Source organism: Ceratotherium simum, chromosome 35 (assembly GCF_057802395.1).
Source record: "Ceratotherium simum simum isolate JZ-2026a chromosome 35, ASM5780239v1, whole genome shotgun sequence".
Classification (NCBI taxonomy): Eukaryota; Metazoa; Chordata; class Mammalia; order Perissodactyla; family Rhinocerotidae; genus Ceratotherium; species Ceratotherium simum.
Window position 1 is genome coordinate 1,800,262 of NC_141934.1, and position 22,420 is coordinate 1,822,681.

Below are 22,420 nucleotides of genomic sequence, written 5' to 3' on the forward strand. Positions count from 1 at the left end.
CCCCCAGCAGGCTGGCCTGGTTCTGGCTCTGGAATCCTCCCGGGGGTCTGAGTCCTGCCTGCTGGAGAATTTCCCTGAGTCCCCAGGCCCACGGTCAGGAGGGGAGGGACGGGGCTGCAGGAGCCAAGCCCTCTCTTGGTCCCAGGGAGGGGTAGGGATTTGTGGGTACCCCCCCAGGGAGAAAAGGGGCTGCCTTCTCATGGGTCCCTGGTGACTAGGGGCATGCAGGCAGCTTGCTGGTGGAGGGACATGGGGCAGGCTGGGGAGGGCCAGGGCTGGCGCTCAGGCTGGGCAGTATCTGGAATCATCTGGCACCTGGATCTTCAGCAAAGCCTTGGGCTCCCTGCTCCTCTCAATCCCCACAGCTGTGTCCGTGGGAGGCGGGTTCAGAAGGGCCAGGGTGAGAGAACACGGCCCTGAGCCTGGTCATTGGAGCGGGGTCACGGGTACCTGGTTGTCCTTGGGGCCCAGAGAAAGCTGAGGTCAAGGCTGCAGAGAGCCGAGGAGTAAAGCTGCCAGAGCCAGCAGCTTCCTGTGTGGTCCTTCCAGGCAGGAACGGGGAGGGGGAGGCGTCTATGGTAGACGTAGCATGGCCTTGTGGAGACCAGAGGGGGTACTGGGTAGGCCTGGGGACCCCCATGAACTGGGGCCCCACTGCCACCAGGTGGGCTGGAAGGTACCTGGAGAGGCCCTGGCGCTTGTGCCCCTACCTGCATGCATGTGTCCTGTCACGAGCCTTTATCACAAAGCCCTGAGGGGTGGGCAGGGGGAGAGGCAGCTGGGGAGCTGCGGGCAGCCCTGAGCTTGGAACCAGCTGTGCCTCAGTCTGCACGTGGGTGTGCACCCCCAGGGGAGCCGTGTGGGCCTGTGCCTGAGAGATGCGTGGACCCAGGCAATTGGGCTCTACATCCGGGGGCAGGCATCAGGCACATGCCTTGCTCTCTGGGAGCCCCAGGAGACCAAGGGAACCCTGAAACTCCACTGCCCTTTCTAGGTGGCCTCCTTGGGGTCCAGGCTCTGCTCTCTGGATCCTCCCCCGAAGGGACATGTGGGGAGCCTGGGAGGAAGCCTGGCACCACCCTGTCAGGGACTCCTCTGTGCCTGGTGTGTAGCTCTTCTCTGTACTGGCCTGAGGGCACTGCCTGAGGGCAAGACCCCAGGACCCAGGCAAGATCATGTCTCTGACTCAGAGCTGTCCCAGTCCTGGTACCACCTCTTTACAGAAACTCAGCATTTTTGCTGTGGATTGAGGAAAATTGTTTGTTCCCAAGGACAGGTGAGGACTCAGTGCCACAAATAATGTCACAGTGCACACAGTGACAGGCCACAAGGCTGGCTGAGCAGTTATTATTGTGGATCCCTGGGGCTCTGGGCCTCTTCCCACCCCGCCCTACTCCACCTACCCAGGTAGCTGGAGTTGGTCATAAACTGGAAGGCGCTGGGCAAAGAATCTACCACACCAGTGCCAGCCACAGCCCATACTCAAGGACTCAAAGCTTTGCACCTGGGGTGAGTTCCTAAGGACCCCCGGAATGGGCAGTCCTGCAAACCCAATCTGCCCCGGATAGAAGTGACTGCCAGCTCCTCCAGCCTCCTGAGGATGTAGGGGAAGGTGGGCAGGCTTCAGCGGTCCTCATGGACTGGCGGGTTGCCCCGTGTGTCCGGGCTCCTGGGCCAGTGCCTGGCTGGGGGGCTGCAGGGCCTGCACCGTCTCCTCCAGGCTGTCGCATGGGGCAGTCAACCCCAGCCGCTCCCGCTGGTTCTCCTTGCTGTGCCGGATGCCATAGACAAAATACACCATGAGTCCTGCAATAGGGGCACAAGCCTGAGGGGCAGGTCCCAGCCCTGCTTCCCTGCTTGCTCTCCTCCTGCAGCCCACCCGGGTCCCAGCCTGGCCCCCACTCACCAATCATCAATCACCACTCATCAATCAGATGGAGAAGCACAGCCAGGTCAGGTGGCTCAGGTGCAGCATGAGGAAGATGTTGAGGAGGATGCTCAGGGCTGGAGTCAGGGGCACCATGGGAACCTGAGGGGGCAAGGACAGGGCTGGGCTGGGCTGTGGGAAGTTCTGCTGGCCCAGGGCCTGATTTCTTGGGAGTCCTGAGAGCCTTTCTCCATCTCTGGAGATTCTGGAGACAAGGGCCCACTCGCCATGTAGAAAGAGGGGGATGGGGGACTGGCCTCCCCTGCCCTGTGAGCCCTGGTGCACCCTGCCATGGCAGAGGAGGAAGGGGCGAGGGGAGCTGGCTGGGCTGAGAGTGAGGGGTGTTGGCTGGAGGAAGTACCTGGAAGGTATCCTGCCGGCACTGTTGCTGGTGGGCCCCCAGGATGAGGAGACTGAGCAGAAACATGACGGAGCTGAGCAGGAGCAGCAGGGTGTAGCCCCAGAGCGGGAGGTGCAGGACCGAGTCCCTGAAGACCAGCACGCAGTCCAGAGTGATGGCCGAGGCCACCAGGACACCAAGTGCCCAAGCCACGGCAGCTCCAGGCCGGCACCCACCCAGGAAGCCGAGGTAGGGCCTCAGGGCTGGTCGCAGCTGCCCGGGCTCTGTGCCTGCTCTGTGCCCACCAGCTGTCTTTGGCCTGAGGTATCGTCATTTTCCTTGGCCACAGGACCAGGGCTGGCTGGGCCCTGGGAACTGGATGGAGGGACCTTAGGGAAGCGAAGCATGATAATGCTGATGGTCACAAGTGTACATTCCAGCAGTGTTTCGATGGACAGGAACTGGACCAGTGCCTCGAGGTCCAGCAGCAGTGCCAGGAAAGCCATGAGGACCCCGAGCATCAGGATGCCCACTACGGACACCTGCGTCCGGGGGTTTATGTGGGCAAACACCTGGAAGAAGAGCCCGTCGGTGGCCATGGCACAGACCATGCATGGCAGGAAGAGGAAGATGTTAAGCAGAGGAGTGTTCATGGCTGTGGCAGAGGTTGGGAGACTGGTCAACATGGTGCACAGGCCCATCAGGGGATGTGGCTGGGGGCCAGGGTATGGGTGGTTTCTTGGGAACACAGGCATGAGTTTGTCTGGGCTCTCAGAGTGAGCCTGAGTGTATGTGGGGTGCTGGATTGTTCTCCCTCACCACCCAGGAATGGGACATCCCAGTTTAGGTGACAGACCCACTGGAGAATCTGATGAGGGCTGAGTCCCTCTGCCAGGAAAGGACCTGGAAGCACGTGCCCAGGGCTGACATTCTATGTACAATTGGGAGGGGCGGTGAGTAGGTCTCTCCCAACAAGCCTGGGTGGAGGGTTTAATGATTAGCACCTTCCTGGGCCCATGATGCAACTGGAAACACAGGCCCAGATGGAGATGTGCTCCCTGGGAGGCTTAGGGCAGGGCCCCACCTCCCTGTTCCCTCCCGCCTTGTCTGGAAGGTCCCCTTATCACAGATTGCGCCAGCTGCCACTATGAAGCCTGCCCAGCCATAGCCCCGCTGGTAGAAGGCATCACTGAGCACCCAGTCAGGCTCCAGGCTGTGCCAGGGCACCATGAGGGTGAGCACAGTGGAGACGAGGATGTAGGCGCCAGCCACCAGGCCAAGAGAGATGATGATGGCCATAGGCACAGCTCGCTTTGGGTTCCGGGCCTCTTTGCTGGACGCAGAAATAGCACCAAAGACCATGAAGGCATAGAAGCAGGTGGCGGCACCGGCCATGATGCCGGAGAGGCCGAAGGGCGCAAAGCCACCCTCCTCAGCGCTCCAGTTGTGTGGGCGGGCCAGGACACACCCCAGGATGATGATGAAGAGGATGACAACCAGGCTGATGGCAGAGAAGGTGCGGTTGAGATAGGAAGAGGTGTGCACTCTGCAGGAGATGAATGCGGAAGCCGAAAGTATGATGCCGGCAGCCAAGAAGTCTGGGTACTGGGTCAGGAAGGGCACCTGCCAGATGCCCACGTGGGCTTCGGTGAAGCTGTGGATGTGGTGGTTGAAGACAGCATCTAAGTTGCAGCAACAGGCATGGGCCACGGCAGCACCACTAATGAGACACTGGAGGAGCACCATCCAGCCAACGAGGAAGGCCCACAGCTCACCCATGGACATGTAGGTGAACAGGTAGGGAGAGCCAGTGCAGGGCATATGCACCTCGAACTCTGCATAGCATAGGGCTGCCAGCAGTGAGGTCACGCCGGCCACGCCAGAGGACACGAGCACAGCAGGGCCAGCAGTGTGCTTGGCCACGGTGCTCATGAGCACATAGAGGCTCGAGCCCACCATACCACCCACACCCAGCAGGGTCAGGTCCAGCATGGTCAGGTGGTGCCACAGTGACATCTCCCTGGTGGACTCCTCCAGTGTCTTCAGCCAGTTTAGCTTCTGGCAGAAGCGCACCAGGCTGGCGGTGCTGGGCAGCCCCTGAGCCATGGTGGGCAGCTGAAAGGAACACCAAGCCAGCTGCCGGCACCTATGAGGGCCAGAGAGGAGTGACAGGCTGCCTAGTCAGGTCCTGACCAGACTTCAGTCCTTGTTCTGGCCCTGCCCTGGGGGCTGAAGCCTGGAACCGCTGGCTAGCTGGAGGGCTGGGATGAGGCAGGGGTCAGGGCCCACCAGCAGGGTGGGCAGGAGGTCACAGGGAAGCACAGGGAGCCCTCCGGCCTGCTTCTCAGGGAAGAGAGGGTGTGTTTGGGAGGGGCCCTGAGAATGGGGAGGGGACAGCCCCAGGAAGCCCGGCTAGGAATTGCTCCAGTGGTCTGGGATCCCAGAGCAGGGTGGAAACCGGAGGCTTCCCTGGAGCTGAGCTGGGGCTCCAGGATGAGGAACAGGAGTGACTCTGTGTCCTTGGGCTATGCCCAGGCAGTCAACTGGCCTCAGCCAGAGGTGTTCATTCCCTCATCCCCTGTCTCACCAGGTTGATGTATCAGTTACCGCACCAGGAGAGGAGGTGCCCTGGGCCCTGAACCTGTTGCCAAGGCCCTGTGCCCTGCCCCTGCACCCGGACACACCACTGCCTCGCCACTGCTAGAGCTGCTTTTGTCACATCCTTATCCCCAGGTACCCTAGTCTTGGCCTCCTCTCTGGCCTGAGTCCCTCCCCCCAGGACTTGCTGTGACTCCCCTGCTGTTCCTATCACTGCCCCTCAGTGCGCAGTGCTCGGCTTTGAGGAGTGTGAATTGGCAGAACTCATGCTGGCTGTTCTGAGCTTGAAAGCTACAGAGAGTGTCCTGAAAGGAGGTGAGCAGACTCCTGGGGATGACTATAGCCTTCCAGCTTGGGACACCCTAGGGCCCCTCAGACACCAATGACAGCCCCTCCTAGCCCAGGAGCACCTGTCAAGCCTAAAAGACCTTGGGGGACACTTCAGAGGCTCTCCACTTGTGGATATCCATGAAAGGTGTCATGGACTGAGCATCTACTCCATGCCAGTCCCTGCATCACGGGAGACACATCACATGTCTTATCACATGACCATCACAACCCCCACTCAGGCTTATTTATTCCTGGGCTGAGGGGTCTTTGTCCTGCTCTTCCCAATTCTTGAAAGTGGAAGGGTTGGTGTGACAGGTGTTAACTTGTTTACAGCAAAATGATGACAATCCATCCAAGCAGAGCAAAACCAAAACAGACATCATCTTCCCCCAGAACTTTCTCCATGTTTTCGGGTTTGTATGTGGTTTGTGGAATAGGACTTTATGGGCACCTGCAGGCTGTCTGGCTCAGTGGGCTGGGGACAAGATGGTGGATTCCCAGACAAGATGGTGCCACTTAGAACACTTTGCCTTAGCCAGCCCCCTTGCTGCCTTCTGATATTTGGCTGATATTGTCTTGAGGAACTTCTCAGATGGGCTCCCGCTTCCTGCAGGGGTGACATCTCCCTTACCTCACTCTCGTGTGGCCTAAACATAAGTGAGCAGATATTCCTTGTCCTGAAATGTTCAGAAATTCAGAAAAATGCATTTCCAACCAAGAGGCTTGGACAGTTTTGTAACAGGAGCTCCCCCAAGGTCTTATCAATGACTACCTGAGAGCTGGTGTGCAGGGTTTCAGAGCACTGACTTCTTATCTATCCGGAGAGGGGCTCTCACCACACTCCCTTTCATGGGAGCCAACATCCAATGGATATTCGTGGCCAAGCATGGTTGATGCAGTAAACTGTAAAATTCTAGGAAAATGGCTGTGCCAAAAAATATGAGAAGAAGAAGAGAGAACTCTTCCCACGTCATCCTACAAAGCCAGGATCACCCTGACACCAAACCCAACAAAGACATCACAGAAAAAGAAAACGACAGGCCAACATCTTTTATGAATATAGATACAGAATTGCTTAACTGAATACTAGCAAATTGATTCCAGCGACATGTAAAAAGGTGCAAGCTGGATTTATCCCAGGAATGAAAGATTGATTTAACATCTGAAAATCAATCAAAGTAATATGCCATACTAATAGAATGAATGACAAAAACCACATGATCATCTCAACAGATGCAGAAAAAAACAGTCAACAAACCTGGAATAGAAGGGACCACCCTCAAACTGATAAAGACCATCCATGACAAACCCTCGGCTACTACACTCAATGGTGAGAGACTGAAAGCTCTCGCTTTGATCAGGAACAACAGCAGGATGTCCTCTCTCTCCACTCGTACTCAACATTTTACTGGAGGTTCTGGCCATGGCAATTAGATGAGAACATGAAATAAGAGGAATCCATATTGGAAAGGAGGAAGCAAAACTATCTCTAGCCTCAGATGACATGATCTTATATAGAGAAAATCCTAAGGAATCCACACAAAAAATATTAGAACTGATAACCAAGTTCAACAAAGGTGCAGGATATAAGATCAACATATAAAAGTCAGTTGTATTTCTATACACTAGCAATGAACTATCCAGAACTAAAATTAAGCAAACAATTCTGATTTCATAGCATTAAAAAGAATAAATTTATTTATAAACTTACTTAGAATAAATTTAACAAAAGAAATACAAGACTTGTACACTGAAAACTACTACACATTATTGAAAAAAGTAAAAGAAAACCTAAATAAGTGGAAAGACATCTGCATTCATGGGCTGCAAAACTTAATATTATAAAGATGGCAATACCCCACAAATTGGTGTTCAGATTGCGTGCAATCCCTATCAGAATCCCAGATGCTTATTTTGCAGAAATTATCAAGTTGATCCTAAAATTCATGTGGAGATGCAGAGGACCCAGAATAGCCAAAAAATTTTGACAGGAAACAATGTTGGAGGACTTACATGATTTCTAAACTGACTACAAAGCTACAGTAATCAAGACAGTTCATTGCTGAAATAAGGACAGACATATAGATCAATGGAATAGAATTGAGTGTCCACCAGTATGGGGAATTAATTTTTTTAAATTTATGGCCAATTGATTTTTTAAAAATAGACTTTCTGTTTATTTTTAAGAATAAAATAAGAGTTCCTATATACCCCCAGCTGCTCCACATGCACAGCCTCCCCCACTATCAACATCCCCCACCAGATTGGTACATTTGTTATAATTGATGAACCTACATTGACACGTCATTATCACCTAAAGTCCATAGGTACATTAGGGCTCACTCTTGGGGTTGTACATCCTATGGGTTTTGACAAAGTATAAGGACATGTGCACAGTGTTACAGTATGCCCTAAAATTCCTCGCTGCTTCACCTATTCATCCCTCCCCCACTAACCCCTGACCTTTTCACTGTCTCCACAGGTTTTCCTTTTCAGAATGTCATATAGTTGGAATCACACAGTATGTAGCCTTTTCTAACTGGCCTTTTTCACTTAGTAATATGCATTTAAGTTTGTCTTATGTCTTCTTATGGCTTGATAGCTCCTTAATTTTTAGTGCTGAGTAATATTTCCTGTCTGGATGGACCACAGTTTATTTATCCATTCACCTACTAAAGGACTTCTTGCTTGCTTCTAAGTTTTGGCAATTATGAATGAAGCTGCTGTAAATATCCATGTGCAGGTTTTTGTGTGCACATAAATTTTCAACTCATTTGGGTAAATACCAAGGAGTGTGGTTGCTGAATCGTATGGTAAAAGTATGTTTAGTTTGGTAAGAAACTGCCAAAGTATCTCCCTAAATGGCTGTGCCATATAGCATTCCCACCAGCAATGAATAAGCGTTCCTGTTGCTCTGCATCAGGAACAACACTTGGTGTTGTCAGTGTACTGGATTTTTGCCATTCTACACACACAGAGGTGTGTAGTGGCATCTCATTGTTGTTTTAATTTGCAATTCCATAATGGCATATGACGTGGAGCATCTTTTCATAGACTTATTTGCCAACGGTATATCTTCTTTGGTGAGGTGTCTGTTCAGAAATTTGCCCATTTGTAAATGGGTTGTTGGTTTTCTTATTGTTGATTTTTAAGAATTCTTCGTATATTTTGGACAATGATCCTTTACCCGATAGGTCTTTTACAAATATTTTCTCCTAATCTGTGCCTTGTCTTCTCATTCTCTTGATAGCAAGTTGATTTTTGACAACAGTGCCAAAACAATTCAATGGGGGAAACAATAGTCTTTTCAACACACTGTGCTGCAGCAACTGGATATCCACAAGCAAATGAAAGAAGTCAGACTCCTGCCTCATACCACATACAAAAATTAACTCTAAATGAATCAGAGACCTAAATCTAAGAGCTGAAACTATACAGGCATACCTTGGAGATATGCATATATCTTTCCAGTGCATATAAAAGTTATGTTTAAACTATAGTGTACTCTATTAGGTGTGCAATAGCATTATATCTAAAAAAACAGTGTACATAAATTATTTAAAAAATACTTTATTGCTAAAAAATGCTAACCATCACCTGAACCTTCAGCAAATTGTAATCTTTTTGCTGATGGAGGATCCTGCTTCGATGTTGATGGCTGCTGACTGATCAGGGTGGTGGTTGTTGAAGGTTGAGGTGGCTGTGTCAAGTTCTTAAAATAAGACAACAATGAAGTTTGCTGCATCAATTGACTCTTTCTTTCATGAACAATTTCTCTGTAGCATGCAATCTTGTTTGGTAGCATTTTACCTACAGAACTTCTTTCAAAATTGGAGTCAGTCCAGTCCTCTCAAACCCTGTCACTGCTTTATCAACTAAGTGTATGTAATATTCTAAATCCTTTGTTCTCATTTCAACAGTCTTCACTTCTGAATCTACTTCAGAAGTAGATTCCATCTCAAGAAACCACTTTCTTTGCTCATCCATAGGAAGTAACTCCTCATTCATTGAAATTTTATCATAAGATTGCAGCAATTCTGTCATATCTTTTTTTTTGAGACTTTAAAAAAAATTGCACCTTTATTGAGATATAATTGACATATAACATTGTATAATTTTAAGGTGTACAACATGATGATTTGATATATGTATATATTGCAAAATTATTACCACAATAAGGTTAACACAACCAGAACCTCATATAATTACCTTTTTTTAATAGTGAGAACATTTAAAATAACTTTCTTAGCAATTTTCATCTATATAATACAGTGTTCTTAACTACAGTCACCATGCTGTACATTAGATTCCTAGAATTTGTGCATCGTATAACTGGAAGTTTGTACCCTTTCTCCGACATCTTCATGTTTCTGTCACCATAGCCCGGGGCAATGAATCATCTATTTACTTTTTGTTTCTATGAGGTTGGCTTTTTTAACCACATATAAGAAAGATCATATAGTTTTGTCTTACTCTGACTTATCAGTTACCATAATGCCCCAAAAGTCCAGCCATGTTGTTGCATATATATCACATCTTCTTTATCCATCAACTGACACTTAGGGTTTTTTCCATATCTTGCCTATTGTGAATAATTCTGCAATAAATTTGGGAGTGCCAGTATCTCTTTGAGATAACTGATATCATTTCCTTTAAATATACAACCAGAAGTGGGATTGCTGCAGCACATTGTAGGTTTTTTATTTTTGAGGCGACTCCGTACACTTTTTCTTTTTCTATTATTGTGGTAACATTGGTTTATAACATTATACAAATTTCAGGTGTACATCATTATATTTCAATTTCCGTGTAGTTTGCATTATGCTCACCACCCAAAGACTAATTACAATCCATCACCATCTCATGTGCTTATTCACCCCTTTCATCCTCCTCCCTCCCCCTTTCCCCTCTGGTAACCACCAATCCAATCTCTGTCTCTATGTGATTGTTTGTTGTTGTCTTTATCTTCTACTTATGAGTGAGATCATACAGTATTTGACTTTCTCCCTCTGACTTATTTCGCTTAGCATAATACCCTCAAGGTCCATCCATGTTGTCACAAATGGCCAGATTTCATGCTTTTTATGGCTGTGTAGTATTCCATTGTGCATATATACCACATCTTCTTTATCCATTCGTCCCTTCGTGGGCACCTAGGTTGCTTCCAAGTCTTGGCTATTGTGAATAATGCCTCAATGAACACAAGGGTACATGTGTCTTTACGCATTGGTGTTTTCATGTTCTTTGGATAAGTACCCAGCAGTGGAATAGCTGGATCATATGGTAGTTCTGTCCTTGATTTTTTAAGGAATCTCCATACTGTTTTCCATAGTGGCTGCACCAGTATGCACTCCCACCAGCAGTGTATGCGAGTTTCCTTCTCTCCACATCCTCTCCAACACATGTTATTTCCTGTCTTGTTAATTATAGCCATTCTGACGGGAGTGAGGTAATATCTCATTGTAGTTTTGATTTGCATTTCCCTGATAGTTAATTATTCTGAACATCTTTTCATGTGCCTGTTGGCCATCTGTATATTTTCTTTGGACAAATGTCTGTTCAGGTCTTCTGCCCATCTTTTAATTGGGTTGTTAGCTTTTTTGTTGTTGAGATGTATGAGTTCTTTACATATTTTGGAGATTAACCCCATATCAGATATATGGTTTGCAAATATTTTCTCCCAATTGTTCAGTTGTATTTTCATTTTGTTGATGGTTTCCTCTGCTGTGCAGAAGCTTTTTAGTTTGGTGTAGTCTCATTTGCTTATTTTTTCCATGTTTCCCTTGCCTGGTCAGACTTGGTACTTGAAAATAGGCGGCTAAGACTGATGTTGAAAGGTGTACTGCCTACGTTTTCTTCTAGAAGTTTCATGGTTTCAGGTCTTAAGTTCAAGTTTTTAATCCATTTTGAGTTAATTTTTGTGTGTAGTGTAAGATAATGGTCTACTCTCATTCTTTTGTGTGTGGCTGTCCAGTTTTCCTAACACCATTTGTTGAAGAGACTTTCCTTTCTCCATTGTATGTTCTTGGCTCCCTTGTTGAAAATTAGCTGTCCATAGATGTGTGGGTTTATTTCTGGGCTCTCAATTCTGTTCCATTGATCTGTGTGTCTGTTTTTGTGCCAGTACCATGCTGTTTTGGTTACTATAGCTTTGTAGTATATTTTGAAATCAGGGAGTGTGATACCTTCAGCTTTGTTCTTTTTTTCTCAGGATTCCTTTGGCTATTGGAGTCTTTTGTTGTTCCATATAAATTTTAGGATACTTTGTTCTATTTCTGTGAAAAATATTGTTGGAAATTTGAAAGGGATTGCATTGAATCTGTAGATTTCTTTAGGAAGTATGGACATTTGAACTATGTTAATTCTTCCAATCTGAGAGCACAGAATATCTTTCCATTTCTTTGTGTCTTCTTCAATTTCTTTCAACAATGTTTTATAGTTTGCAGTGTACAGATCTTTCACCGTTTTGGTTAAGTTTATTCTTAAGTATTTTATTCTTTTTGTTGCGATTGTAAATGGGATTGTATTCATGAGTTCTCTTTCTTCTAGATTGTTGTTAGTGTATAGGAACACAACCGATTTTTGTATGTTGATTTTGTATCCTGCAACTTTACTGTATTCATTTATTGTTTCTAAAAGTTTTTTGGTGGATTCTTTAGGATTTTCTATATGTAAAATCATGTCATCTGCAAATAGTGACAGTTTCACTTCTTCCTTTCCAATTTGGATCCCTTTTATTTCTTTTTCTTGCCTGATTTCTTTTGCTAGGATTCCAATACTGTGTTAAATGAGAGTGGTGAAAGTGGGAATCTTTGTCTGGTTCCTGTTCTTAGAGGGATAGCTTTCAGTTTTTCTCCATTGAGAATGATATTAGCTGCGGGTTTGTTATGTATGGCCTTTATTATGTTGAGGTACTTTCCTTCTATACCCATTTTATTCAGAGTTTTTATCATAAATTGATGTTGTATCTTGTCAAATGCTTTCTCCACATCTATAGTGATGATCATGTGATTTTTATTCTTCATTTTGTTAATGTGGTGTTTCACATTGATTGATTTGCAGATGTTGAACCATCCCTGCATCCCTGGAATAAATCCCATTTGATCATGGTGTATGATCTTTTTAATATATTGTTGTATTTGATTTGCTAGTATTTTGTTGAGGATTTTTGCTTCTATGTTCATCAGTGTTATTGGCCTGTTATTTTCTTTTTTTGTGTTGCACTTGTCTGATTTTGGTATCAGGGTAATGTTGGCTTTGCAGAATGAGTTAGGAAGCTTCCACTCTTCTTCAATTTTTTGGAAGAGTTTGAGAAGGATAGGTATTAAGTCTTCTTTGAATGCTTGGTAGAATTCACCAGGGAAGTAGTCTGGTTCTGGACTTTATTTTTGGGAGGTTTCGATCTCCTTACTGGTGATTGGTCTCTTCAAATTCTCTATTTCTTCTTGATTCAGTTTTGGAAGGTTGTATGATTCTAAGAATCTATCTATTTCTTCCAGATTATCCACTTTGTTGGCATATAGCTTTTCATAGTATTCTCATAACCTTTTGTATTTCTGAGGTGTCCATTGTAATTTCTCCTCTTTCATTTCTGATTTTATTTATTTGAACCTCCTCTCTTTTTTCTTAGTGAGTCTAGCTAAAGTTTTGTCAATTTTGTTTACCTTTTAAAAGAACCAGCTCTTAGTTTCATTGTTTTTATTCTATTGTTTTCGTCTCTATTTCATTTATTTCTGCTCTAATTTTTATTATTTCCTTCCTTCTACTGATTTTGGGCTTTGTTTGATCTTTTTCCAGTTCCTTTAGGTGCACTGTTAGATTGTTTATTTGAGATTTTTCTTGTTTGTGGAGGTAGGTCTGTATTGCTATTAACGTCCATCTTAGAACTGCTTTTGCTGTATCCCATAAATTTTTGCATGTTGTATTTTCATTTTCATTTGTCTCCAGGTATTTTTTGATTTCTCCTTTGATTTCTTCATTGACCCAATCGTTGTTCAGTACCATTTTGTTTAATCTCCACATATTTGTGGCTTTTCTGATTTTTTTCCTGTAGTTGATTTCTAGTTTCATACTGTTGTGGTCAGAAAAGATGCTTGGCATTATTTCAATCTTCTTAAATTTATGGAGGCTTGTTTTGTGGCCTAATATGTGATGAATCCTGGAGAACGTTCCATGTGCATTTGAAAAGAATGTGTATTCTGCAGTTTTTGGATGGAATATTCCGTATATATCTCCTATGTCCACCTGGTCTAATGTGTCATTTAAGGCCAATATTTCCTTATTGACCTTCTGTTTGGATGATCTCCATTGGTGTAAGTGGAGTGTTAAAGTCCCCTACTATTTTTGTGTTACTGTCTATTTCTCCATTTATGTCTGTTAATAATTGCTCTATATATTTAGGTGCTCCTATGTTGGGTGCATAAATGTTTACAAGTGTTATATACTCTTGTTGTATTGTTCCTTTTTTCATTATGCAGTGCCCTTCTTTCTCTCTTGTTACAGAATTCAATCACATAATCAGGTTCCACTTCTAATTCTAGTTGTCTTGCTATTTCCACCACATCTGCAGTTACTTCCCCCACTGAAGTCTTGAACCCCTCAAAATCATCTGTGAGGGTTGGAATAAACTTCTTCCAAACTCCTGTCAAGGTTGATATTTTGACCTCCCATAAATCATGAATGTTCTTAATGGCATCTAGAATGGTGAATCCTTTCCACAAGGTTTTCAATTTAATTTACCTAGGTCCATCAGAGGAGTCACTATCTATGGCAGCTATAGCGTTTTGGAATGAATTTCTTAAAGAATAAGACTTGAAATTCAAAATTCCTCCTTGATACATAATCAAAATGACTGCCCAGATCCTGCAGAATGGATTTTGTGTTAGCAGGCATGAAAACAACATTAATCTCATTGTACATCTCCATCAGAGTTCTTGGGTGATGAGGTACATTTTCAGTGAGCAGCAGTATTGTGAAAGGAATCTTCTTTCTGGGCAGTAGATCTCAAAGTGGGTGCAAAATATTCAGTGAACCATGTTGTAAACAAATGTGCTGGCGTCCAGGCTTTGTTGTTCCGTATATGGAGCACAGACAGAGTAGATTTAGCACAATTCTTAAGGGCCCTAGGATTTTCAGAATGGTAAATGAGCATTGGCTTCAACTTAAAGTCACCAGCTGCATTAGCCCCTAACAAGAGAGTCAACCTGTCCTTTGAAGCTTTGAGGCCAGGCATTGACTGCTCCTCTCTAGCTAGCAAAGTTCTAGATGGCATCTTCTTCCAATAGAAGGCCGTTTCATCTATATCAAAAATCTGTTGTTGAGAGTAGCCACTTTCACTAATGATCTTAGCTAGATCTTCTGGATACTTTGCTGCAGCTTCTACATCAGCACTTGCTGCTTCACCTTGCACTTTTACGTTATGAAGCCAACTTCTTTCTTTAAACCTCGTGAACCACCCTCTGCTAGCTTCAACCTTTTCTTCTTCAACTTCCTCACCTCTCTTAGACCTTCATAGAATTGAAGAGAGTTAGGGCCTTGCTCTGGATTAGGCTTTGGCTTAAGGGAATGTTGTGGCAGGTTTAGTCTTCTATCCAGACTACTAAAACTTTCTCCATAACAGCAATAAAGCTGTTTCACTTTCTTATCATTTGTGTGTTCACTGGAGTGGCACTTTTAATTTCCTTCCAGAATTTTTCTTTTGCATTCACAGCTTGGCTAACTGTTTGGTGTAAGAGGCCTAGCTTTTTGCTTATCTAGGCTTTTGACATACCTTCCTCACTAAGCTTAATCATTTCTAGCTTTTGATTTGAAATGAGAGACACGTGAATCTTCCTTTCACTTGAACACTTATAGGCCCTTGTAGGGTTATTAATTGCCCTAATTTCAGTATTGTTGTGTTTCAGGGAATAGGGAGGCCTGAGGGGAGGGAGGGAGATGGGGGAACAGTGGGCCAGTGGAGCAGTCAGAACACACACAACATTTATCAATTAAGTTTTCAGTCTTACATAGGTGCATTTTTTGGCAACCCCAAAGAATTACAGTATTATCATTAAAGATCACTGAGTACAGATCACCATGACAAATTAATAATGAAAAAATTTGAGATATTGAGAGAATTATTACAACGTGACACAAAGTGAGAAAATGTTGTTGGAAAAATGGTGCCTATAGACTTTCTTGACATGGGATTGACACAACCCTTTGATGGAGTTCAGGGCGGGCTGGCCCAAGATGTGCCACTCTGGTATGCAGATTATTTTGAGCAGAAGACAATCAAGGCTCAGAAGACTCTGGAAGAACATTTGACCTTCCCCCAAATTGCCTAAAAGTATTTAAGATAGAAGGGCCTGTCCAAGGAAGGAGCTCTTACCATAGATAATTCTAGGTATGGTAGGCAGGAAGACATCTAGCAAGGGCCGTTTTATCAAAAGATCTCCTTTGGGTCCCATTGTCTATAGATGGGACAATGCAAACATTTGTTTACCAAGTATGAACTCTTTTCATCTTCCTGTAAATTGCCTTCTCCCCCTTTGAAATCTCAGACCTCTATCTCCCTCTCCTTAGTCCGGAAAGACATATAAACCTCATTTTACCTGTCTTTGGAATTCTTCATGCTTATGTGAATTCCCTGTTACATGTATTAAAGTTTGATTGAGTTTCTCCTGTTAACCTGCCTAATGTCATTTTTTGTTTCTTTGACCAGCTATAAGAACCAGAAAGAGAAGAGGAAGGGAATTTTCCCTCTTCCCCTACACCTTCAATTTGTAAAAAACACAATATCCGCAAAATGCAATAAAATGAGGTATGCCTATAATATGGATTGTGACTTTTCAAATTAACATTTGTTAAATTGAGCCCTGGGGGTATTGGATGGTGAGCCTTGGTTGGGCAACAGACCACACAGGATTTGAAATAGAGAAGTTTGTTACTCACAGGTCCTGGAGAAGGTCCACAGCACACCTTGAGGGGCCACACCAGGAGGTTAAGGCAGAGGGCAGGCAGAGAGCAGGGCAGGACCTGGGGCATATGCCTTTATTGCTGTCCACAAGCAGAGTGCTTTGGGGTTCCCAGGCTAAGTCTTATTTGGTCAATTCACACCAAAAAGAGGTTGTGGTAAGCTTTGCAGGCATCTTATCTAAGGGGTGGACACGGGGAAGGCCCTGGGAGGCCGGGAGAATGCTTCTCACAAGGGCAGTTGCTGGAGTCATATCAGGAACTTACATTTACTTGTGACTCTGCCGGTGGTTATCTAGGGAGTGCACTCTCGGGAGGAGCTAGTGTCACTTCAAGCCCCCTGCAGGCCACTTGGTCACACAAAATGGATGCCGAGGCAGCGATGTTATGGAGTAGTTTAGCAAAATTCCCAAGAAACTCTTAGAAGAAAACATAGGAGGAAATCTCCATGACCTCAGATCAGACAATGGTTTCTTTCTTTCTTTCCTTTATTTTTTATTTTTATCAAGGTAACATTGGTTTATAATATTGTATAGGCTTCAGGTGTACAGCATTATAATTTGATATCTGTATATACCACGAAAATGTAGTTTCCATTCATGACTATATTTTTGACCCTTTTTACCTATTTTGCCTTCCCCCTATTGTTTCTTTAAATATGATACCAAAAGTTCAAGCAACCTAAGAAAAATGTAGATAAATTGGACTTCATCAAAATCAAAAACTTGTGTGCTTCAAAGGATACCATCAAGAAACTGAAAAGAGAATAATCCAAAGAATGGGAGAAAGTATTTGCAAATTGTACATCTGATAAAGGGATTGTATCCAGAATATATAAAGAACACTTTCTCAACAATAAGAAGATAAATAGCCCAATTTAAAAATGGGCAAAGGATCTGAATAGAAATTTCCCCAAGAAAGATATACAAATGTCCAATAAGCACAATGAAGATTCTTGACATCATAGTCATTAGGTAAATGCAAATCAAAACCACAGTGCGATGCACCCCCCAGGATGGCTACAGTCAAAAACTTAGATAAGAACAATTGTTGAAGATGATGTGGAGTCATTGGAACCCTCATACACTGCTGGTGGGAATGTAAGATGGTGCAGCTGTTTTGGAAAACTGTTGGGAAGTTCCTTAAAATGTCAACCGTGAAGCCACTGTGTGATCCAGCCATTCTGCCCCTAGATATATAACCAAGACATGAAAACATGTGCCCACACAAAAACTTGTATGTGAATTTTCATAGCAGCATTACTCATAGTAGCCCAAAAGCAGAAGCAATCCAAATGTTCGTCAACTCATGATGGAGAAATAAAATGTGAAATATCCATACAATGGAATATTATTTGTCCATAAGAAGGAACGAAGTGGTGAGATAACATGGATGAATCTTGAGAACATTACGCTAATTGAAAGAAGGCAATTGCAAAAGACCACATATTGTCTGATTTCATTGATATGAAATGTCAAGAATAGGCAAATCCATAGAGACAGAGTGTAGATTAGTGGTTGCCAGAGGATGGGGGGAGAGGAAGTGACTGCTAATGGGTACAGAGTTTCTTTTTGGGGTGATGGAAATATTCTGAAATTAGATAGTGGTAATGGTTTCACAATTCTGTGGATATATTAAACCCACTGAAGTGTACATTTTCAGCTGGTGAGTATTATGGTATGGTATGTGAATAAAGTTGTTATCAAAATAAAAGATAAAGCATCAGACTGTTTCCAAGAAAGAACTCCAGGGGCAGGAAGGGCTGAGTGCCAGCGAAAGATGAAGCCTGGTAAACAGAGGGACAGAGTAAGAAGTCAGGAGACCAGTGTTTCCCCCAAGCTGGCCACTTGTGCATTACCTGATTGAGGTTGTGAATGTGAAACAAAACAGTCACTTATGTCTAGGGGCCTTAAAATGGAGCTGGGAAGCCGTGAAGGAAATGGGTCTTATGCACGTTCTCATCGGGCAGAACATGAACTTTTGAACTGAGTAACGCTGCAAGAAACCTGCAGCCCCTCACAGTGATGGACTTTTACCTCCCTCCAGCTAGTTTAGCTATCAATTCTTTTTAACCAAGATTAGCTTTCTGCCACCAACCCCAATTAAGGCTCTTTGTAATGCAAACCTCCATTCTGTGCCTTTAAAAGTCCCTGACTTTTACTCCCTAGTGGGACACTTCTTGGGTTTCTACCTGAATCTGTGGTCCCTGAATTGCAATTCTCTGATCCTCAAATAAATGCCTTTTTGTCCCTTAATTTGGTTCTTTATTTTTATGTTAACATACATGGTGTCAGAAAGCAGGACCTAAAGTGATCTCACCCATGTGGACTGGCCTCCCCTGACACTGGCTATGGTACCTGCATGAGCCACCTGGGGCTCACCGTTTCCATTGATCACAGACTCTTCCAATTGTGGGTCCTCTCAGGTTCTGACCTCCCTCCATTTGGTTGAGGCCAGTGCCTTTTTTTGAAATTGAGGGTGAAGGCTCAGCAGATGATTGTCTGAATCCGATGTGGTGGCCTTTGCTGCTGGAAATTTCCTCAGCAGGATTTTTTCTTTGGTTGGTGCGTACTCTCACTAAATTGAAAGATTTCTCTATTTTCTTTCCTGTCTGTGCACTTTTCCTTCACATGGGACTTTCATTTTCTAAAGTTTCCCCAGAAATTTCTCACCTGGGGACTCCAGCTGGTTTAATGTTTAAGAATTATGGTCCCTTCTCTTGTAAATTTCTACGTCAGTGGAACCAAAAGTACTAAGGATGATTTAAAATCACAATGGCCAGTAGAGGGAATATTCTAATGCGATAAGATCATTTAAAAGGTGCACTTAAAAGCAAAGTCTTCAGGGCCGGCCCCGTGGTTTATGGGTTAAGTGCGCGCGCTCCGCTGCTGGTGGCCTGGGTTCGGATCCTGGGCGCGCACCGACACACCGCTTCTCTGGCCATGCTGAGGCTGCGTTCCACATACAGCAACTAGAAGGATGTGCAGCTATGACATACAACTATGTACTGGGGCTTTGGGGGAAAAAAATAAATAAAATCTTTAAAAAAACAAAAGCAAAGTCTTCAAAATTCTAAAATATCTTCACTGAAAGTTTTGTTGCCAAAAGTTATAAAAAATTAAAGCTATAAGAGGGACCTAAAAGAAAAGACCACACAACTATAAAAAGAAGTCCATCAAGTTAGTGGCCTTACCGACACCCTCATATCTACTCTCATAGGAGGGCCCCTTCCAGATTTGACTGAGACTCTGAGCGTTTTCCTGGTAAACTGCTACATTATTCCCTTAAGCAGCCCAGGGGAAACTAAAATTAGAATGAATGGGGTTATTTAATACTGTCAGAAATATTTACTGTTTGTCTCGTGTGAAAACTAACAGGATATTTAGAAGGATTTTTTTTTTTAAGTAGCTCTATGGTCAAAAATTGGCCAAATTCAAAGCTGATATTCAGAGCCTGATAGGAATTTTTTAAATAGGCTTTCTTCCCTAAGTGTTACTGCACAAAATTCTTTCCTCAACATTCCTCTTCCACAACCCTTCTATAACTTTCTTTTTTACATTCAGAATTTGTCCCATCACTTCTTTCTTTCCTTCTAGTACTTCAGGACAAATTTATCTTTCTTAACAAAACATACAAAAATATTTCCATTTATACCTTCTTTACTGAAAATATACACCTTACTTTCTTTGAATACAAAGACGTTTTCCTTATTAATTTTTAGTGGCTTTAATTACATACGTTAATTAAAATTTTTAACCCTTACAGACCCAATTAGTAGTGAAAACTAAAAAGCAAGCAATTATGAACTGTCTTTTACAGTAGCATTCTGTGTCTTGGCAAGATTGTAAATACTTTTCATAATTCCTAGAAACATGCTACTTCATAATATAATTTTTAATAAAATACAAGACATGTTTACTAATAGACCCAAACATCTTTTAGTTTCTCTGTAATAAGGAGCCAAAAGTGATAAACTTAGACATATTTAGTGATAATGTTTCAGTATTTTATCTTGTTTAAAATGACCCAGATAACCAATGAGTTTTTAATCATTTAATTTCATCTAGCAAAACTTCAAAATTTCAAGTTACCAGAGAGATTTTGGGTTATCTTATATATACATGCCATAACACATAATTATTGTTAAAAAGTTCACCCAACACTTTTATTTTTTTCACATCTATTTAGTTTACTCACTCCCAATAACTATTTAGATTGCCTACAAAACTTCATGAGACATTAGGCAAAATTAGCTGTCATTTTAATTTACTATTTTTGCTAACCAGTTTTGTAATAGAGATAACATCAGCTTATTTGACCAATAAATGTAAATAAAAGCTGCATGTCTGTCTGCATCATATCTAATGCTGATAACTCTGAGGACATGTCCATTTTTTTCAAAATTTTTAATTAATTTTTTTATTGCAGTAACATTGGTATGTAGCATTGTATAAATTTCAGGCATACATCATTATACTTTTATTTCTGCGTTGATTACATCATGTTCACCACCCAAATACTAATTACAATCCATCACCACACACATGTGCCTAGTCATCCCTTTCGCCCTCCTCCCTCCCCTCCTCCCATCTGGTAACCACCAACCCAGTCTCTGTCTCTATGTGTTTGTTTGTTGTTGTTTTTATCTTCTACTTAATGAGTGAGAGCATACGATGTTTGACCTTCTCCCTCTGACTTATTTCACTTAGCATAATACCCTCAATGTCCATCCATGTTGTCACAAATGGCTGGATTTCATCATTTCTTATGGATGAATAGTATTCCAATGTGTATATATACCACATCTTCTTTATCCATTCGTCCCTTGATGGGCACTTACATTGCTTCCAAGTCATGGCTATTGTGAATAATGCTGCAATGAACACAGGGTTACATGTAACTTTATGCATTGGTGTTTTCATGTTCTTTGGATAAATACCCAGCAGTGGAATAGCTGGATCGTATGGGAGTTCTATCCTTAATTTTTTGAGGAATCTCCATACTGTTTTCCATAGTGGCTGCACCAGTATGCACTCCCACCAGCAGTGTATGAGAGTTCCCTTCTCTCCACATCCTCTCCAACACCTGTTGTTACCTGTCTTGTTAATTATAGCCATTCTGACAGGAGTGAGGTGATATCTCATTGTAGTTTTGATTTGCATTTCCCTGATAGTTAATGATGCTGAACATCTTTTCATGTGCCTGTTGGCCATCTGTATATCTTCTTTGAGAAATATCTGTTCAGATCTTTTGCCCATTTGTTAATTGGGTTGTTAATTTTTTTGTTGTTGAGATGTATGAGTTCTTTATATATTTTGGAGATTAACCCCATATCAGATATATGGTTTGAAAATATCTTCTCCCGATTTTTAGGTTGTCTTTTCGTTTTGTTGATGGTTTCCTTCTCTGTGCAGAAGCTTTTCAGTTTGATGTAGTCTCATTTGTTTATTTTTTCTATTGTTTCTCTTGCCTGGTCTGACATGGTCCTTGAAAATATGTTGCTGACACCGATGTCAAAGAGTGTACTTCCTATGTTTTCTTCTAGAAGTTTCACGGTTTCAGGTCTTACATTCAGGTGTTTAACCCATTTTGAGTTAATTTTTGTGTATAGTGTAAGATAATGGTCTACTCTCATTCTTTTGCATGTGGCTGTCCAGTTTTCCTAACACCATTTGTTGAAGAGACTTTCTTTTCTCCATTGTATATTCTTGGCTCCTTTGTCAAAAACTAGCTGCCCATAGATGTGTGGGTTTATTTCTGGGCTCTTGAGTCTGTTCCATTGATCTCTGTGTCTGTTTTTGTGCCAGTACCATGCTGTTTTGCTTACTATAGCTTTGTAGTGTATTTTGAAATCAGGGAACGTGATACCTCCAGCTTTGTTCGTTTTGTCTCAGGATTCCTTTGGCTATTGGGGTCTTTTGTTGTTGCATATAAGTTTTAGGATACTTTGTTCTATTTCTGTGAAAAATGTTGTTGGAACTTTGATAGGGATTGCATTGAATCTGTAGATTGCTTTAGGAAGCATGGACATCTTAACTATGTTAATTCTTCCAACCCAAGAGCATGGAATATCTTTCCATTTCTTTGTGTCTTCTTCAATTTCTTTCAACAATGTTTTATAGATTTCAGTGTACAGATCTTTCACCTCTTTGGTTAAGTTTATTCCTAGGTATTTTATTCTTTTGGTTGCAATTGTAAATGGGATTGTATTCTTAATTTCTCTCTTTCTGCTGCTTCGTTGTTAGTGTATAGAAATGCAACTGATTTTTGTA

The 22,420-nt window shown here is 43.1% G+C and overlaps 1 protein-coding gene across 1 annotated transcript; it reads right to left on the reverse strand.

Moving 5' to 3' along the window:
• Nucleotides 1–1,633: 1,633 nt before the first annotated feature.
• On the reverse strand, nucleotides 1,634–4,376 carry LOC101387101 (cationic amino acid transporter 4-like). Its single transcript, XM_014796709.2, is given in 5 exon segments — nucleotides 1,634–1,806; nucleotides 1,921–2,029; nucleotides 2,289–2,554; nucleotides 2,557–2,923; nucleotides 3,393–4,376. Coding segments are annotated over 5 exon segments (1,896 nt in total). The 5' UTR covers nucleotides 4,374–4,376.
• Between the last annotated feature and the right edge of the window lie 18,044 nt (nucleotides 4,377–22,420).